At 42.9% G+C, this 3,107-nt stretch overlaps 1 protein-coding gene across 1 annotated transcript; it reads right to left on the minus strand.

The window, feature by feature from the left end:
• Positions 1–451: 451 nt before the first annotated feature.
• LOC125522413 (60S ribosomal protein L34-like) lies at positions 452–2,821 on the minus strand. Its single transcript, XM_048687476.1, has 4 exons — positions 2,644–2,821; positions 2,345–2,424; positions 753–862; positions 452–673 (listed from the first exon to the last, which is right to left on the minus strand). Exons 1-4 carry the CDS (start codon positions 2,720–2,722, stop codon positions 583–585), a joined length of 360 nt encoding a protein of 119 aa, XP_048543433.1. The 5' UTR covers positions 2,723–2,821; the 3' UTR covers positions 452–582.
• Between the last annotated feature and the right edge of the window lie 286 nt (positions 2,822–3,107).

Here is a 3,107-nt window from a genome sequence, read left to right on the forward strand (position 1 = left end):
CATTATAAGTAGGTTAACTCCAGTCCTACTATACTCATTTTTAACTAGATTTACAAATTCTTACCCGAGTTGCCATTGTTGTTTGTGGCAGTTATTATAAGGATGTGTTTGATTCCCTAGACGGTAGCACAAGCGGTTGGTTAATTTACGTCAGATTTTGCCTTGGCACTGTAATCTTGCTCCCCGTTCTTGTTCTTGCAAAGAACGAAGTAGGAAGAACCTGCTGCTAGCCGGTAGTTTGGGCAGCGGAGAAGATCAGGGCGGAGCGGGGCCTTTGGGACTTAAGCGTCCAAAATGCATGAAAGCAGAATAGGGCACAGCAAACTGGTGTGACAAATAAAGCCTGGCAGCGTTAACTGAGCTAAGCAGCTCAAGAGCATCTAAGCCGAATTGGAGCCCAAAAGCTCTTGCATCAAAGGCTAAGCATCCATAGAGAACCAGGCGCAAAATCTAGAGAAGCACATCAAACCTCACATACTAGAACCAGGATTCTGCAAATCCCAAGAGAGAAAATTCTTGATTGCTTAAAACAAATTCGGAGAAACACAAAACATCACCGCGACGCCTATCTCGCCCAGTTGTTTAGCTCTTGGTGGTCTTCTCCTTGGTCTTCTGGATCTTAAGCACCTTCTTCACAATCTTCTGCTCCTCCACCAAAAACGCCCTAATGATCCTGCACAGCACGAAAAAAATCAGCTTAGCTCACCAGTAAATATATCAAGTATCACTTGTTTTGATTGAATGATGGTTACCTCTCCCTGACTGCAGGACCAGACAGAACACCACCATAAGGACGGTTCACAGTCCTCCTGTTCCTCGACAATCTGGACCTCTTGTACTCAGTAGGCCTCAGGTGTGGGATCTGCAGTTTAGCATGTCAAACTTCCATGAGAATGAGAAAATGCCATGGTGGTTACTAAGGCAGTATAATGTACCAACAAGGCGAGGCATAAACTTATGATTCAGCGGGAACTTGCTATTCTATCTGCGGTATTTACCCACCACTATCTAGCAGCATATATAGCATATACCTACTGTAGGTAGAAGTGGTCCAGCAGCAGTTCACGATTACAAGCATACATGATTTCACTTGTAAATGGCTCAATGATACCTATTAGGGGTTGTTTGGAACGGGTGTAAAATAGCTAAGCACCGGTGGCCACACAAATTTTACAACCACTCCAAGCATAAGCGCCCAGCACATAAGAGTAGACAAATGGTACTAATGACTATCTCCACAAAGTATGAACATAATGCACATATGGTGGACACCCCTCAATAAGCAAATCACAAAGAATGTAGTCCTTCGAAAAGTAAAGGGACCCTTCCACATAAAAGTACAGAAATATGAAGTAAAAGTCAGAAGATTGCTAGTTAAAAGAGAAGATTTTTGGACTAACATCATAGTAATCAAAAAATATTATCATTTGAACTATGCAAGAATACACCATCTGAGTAGTACAACTTTGTGGTGAGTGCAAATGCAAAAAACAAAAGGAGCCACCAGACAGATATCACAATGAGGCTTCTACAACAAACCTAAGCAAATGATAATATGATATTGCAAGGACCTCATAGAGAAGATTAGGCCTAATTCACATAAAATTAGGACATATGCTTGTCATGTTTTACTGTAATCATACCCCTACTAATATGTCAGAAAATGCTCTCAGCAACAAAAATGAAGCTGAACTGACAGTATAAAGTTCATGCTAGATTCAAAATACAAATGCATAATAACCCACTAAGCATAAATTACAGAGTTATACACTGAAGCATTGGAAGAGAGAACAAACAGTCAAAAACCATGTTCATATCACGAGAAGAATTGGTTTCCAGACAAGAACACAATTAAGAGAGACGAATCAAAGGATACAGTATGGGAAGAAATAGCAATGCGATTTACCAACAAAAAACAGCACACAATTGACACAGCATGCAAAGTACAAGGACGTACCAAACTCATAATTCAAAATTAGCTAACATAGACAGTTTAATTTAATAAATCAGTCTATGAACGGTAAATTCACCCGCAGTATGGTCAGAGCTGACAAATTGAGCATACCCAAAGGTATAGAACATGATTCAGCAAGAATTAGCACTGCTTCAACAATAGTAATCCCCACTTCACACATCAACATCAAACGAAAAAATCTGAAGGAAAACATTGGCACATTCCATGGGGCAAGACTCAAATGTAGGGTTTTTTGTTTGGATTTTAACTGTATGTATTTATATCAGCAACCACTTCGCTGAAATGCAGGTTGTATCTGAGCGCATGGTGCATACAACGCATGAAATCTAATGAAATTACAGGTTAAAAAATGGAGAATGGAACACATACTCCTTGGATCTTCTTGCCGGTAACCGGGCATTTTGGCCCACTCGCCCGCTTCTTGGTGTACTGGTAGACAAGCTTCCCACCTAATAATCAGTAACACATCAAGAAAACTCTTGAGTTGAGATCCTGGAAGAAGACCCCAAATTTTTTTACCCAAGATGAACTGTCAAGGGAGCGGTAAGGACACATGTAAAATTCAAGCCTAAATCCAACACATACACGAGCAGCAGCAATACTATCCAGACAGTTTCAAGACTAAAACACAGGAGCGAGCAAAAGCAGGCGCCGCTGATCTCCCTAACCTGGGGTCTTGACGACGCGAGTCTGATTCGACTTGGTGGCGTAGCTGTGGCGCTTTCGGTATGTCAGCCTCTGCACCATCTCGCCGCCCTCTCCCGGAGTTCTCTCGCCGCTTGCTCTTTCGCTCCCGCTGTCTGTAACGAGGCGGCGCCGAAGGGAAGTGAGGGCTGGGGAGAAAGAAGAGCTTTTATAGGGCTGTAGGTGGTCCGGGTGACCTAGATCCAACGGTGGAGGACGCTTTGCCAAGTGAGCCGACGGCTCTGTGTTTGTTTTTCATGATTATTAATCCAAACCGCTTTTAGATGAAAAATACCCAATTGAACCATGTTCGGAAGCCAACGTTGTTAGCACCCCTTTATCCAAAGGGAAACGTTTAAGAATGGTGCACCGTACGAATCTTTCGTCGGACGCGCGTCACGCCGGCGTCGTGCATCCATGAGAAGCCACCCTGCGCGAGACGCATGTA

This window comes from Triticum urartu, chromosome 7 (assembly GCF_003073215.2).
Source record: "Triticum urartu cultivar G1812 chromosome 7, Tu2.1, whole genome shotgun sequence".
Lineage (NCBI taxonomy): Eukaryota > Viridiplantae > Streptophyta > Magnoliopsida > Poales > Poaceae > Triticum > Triticum urartu.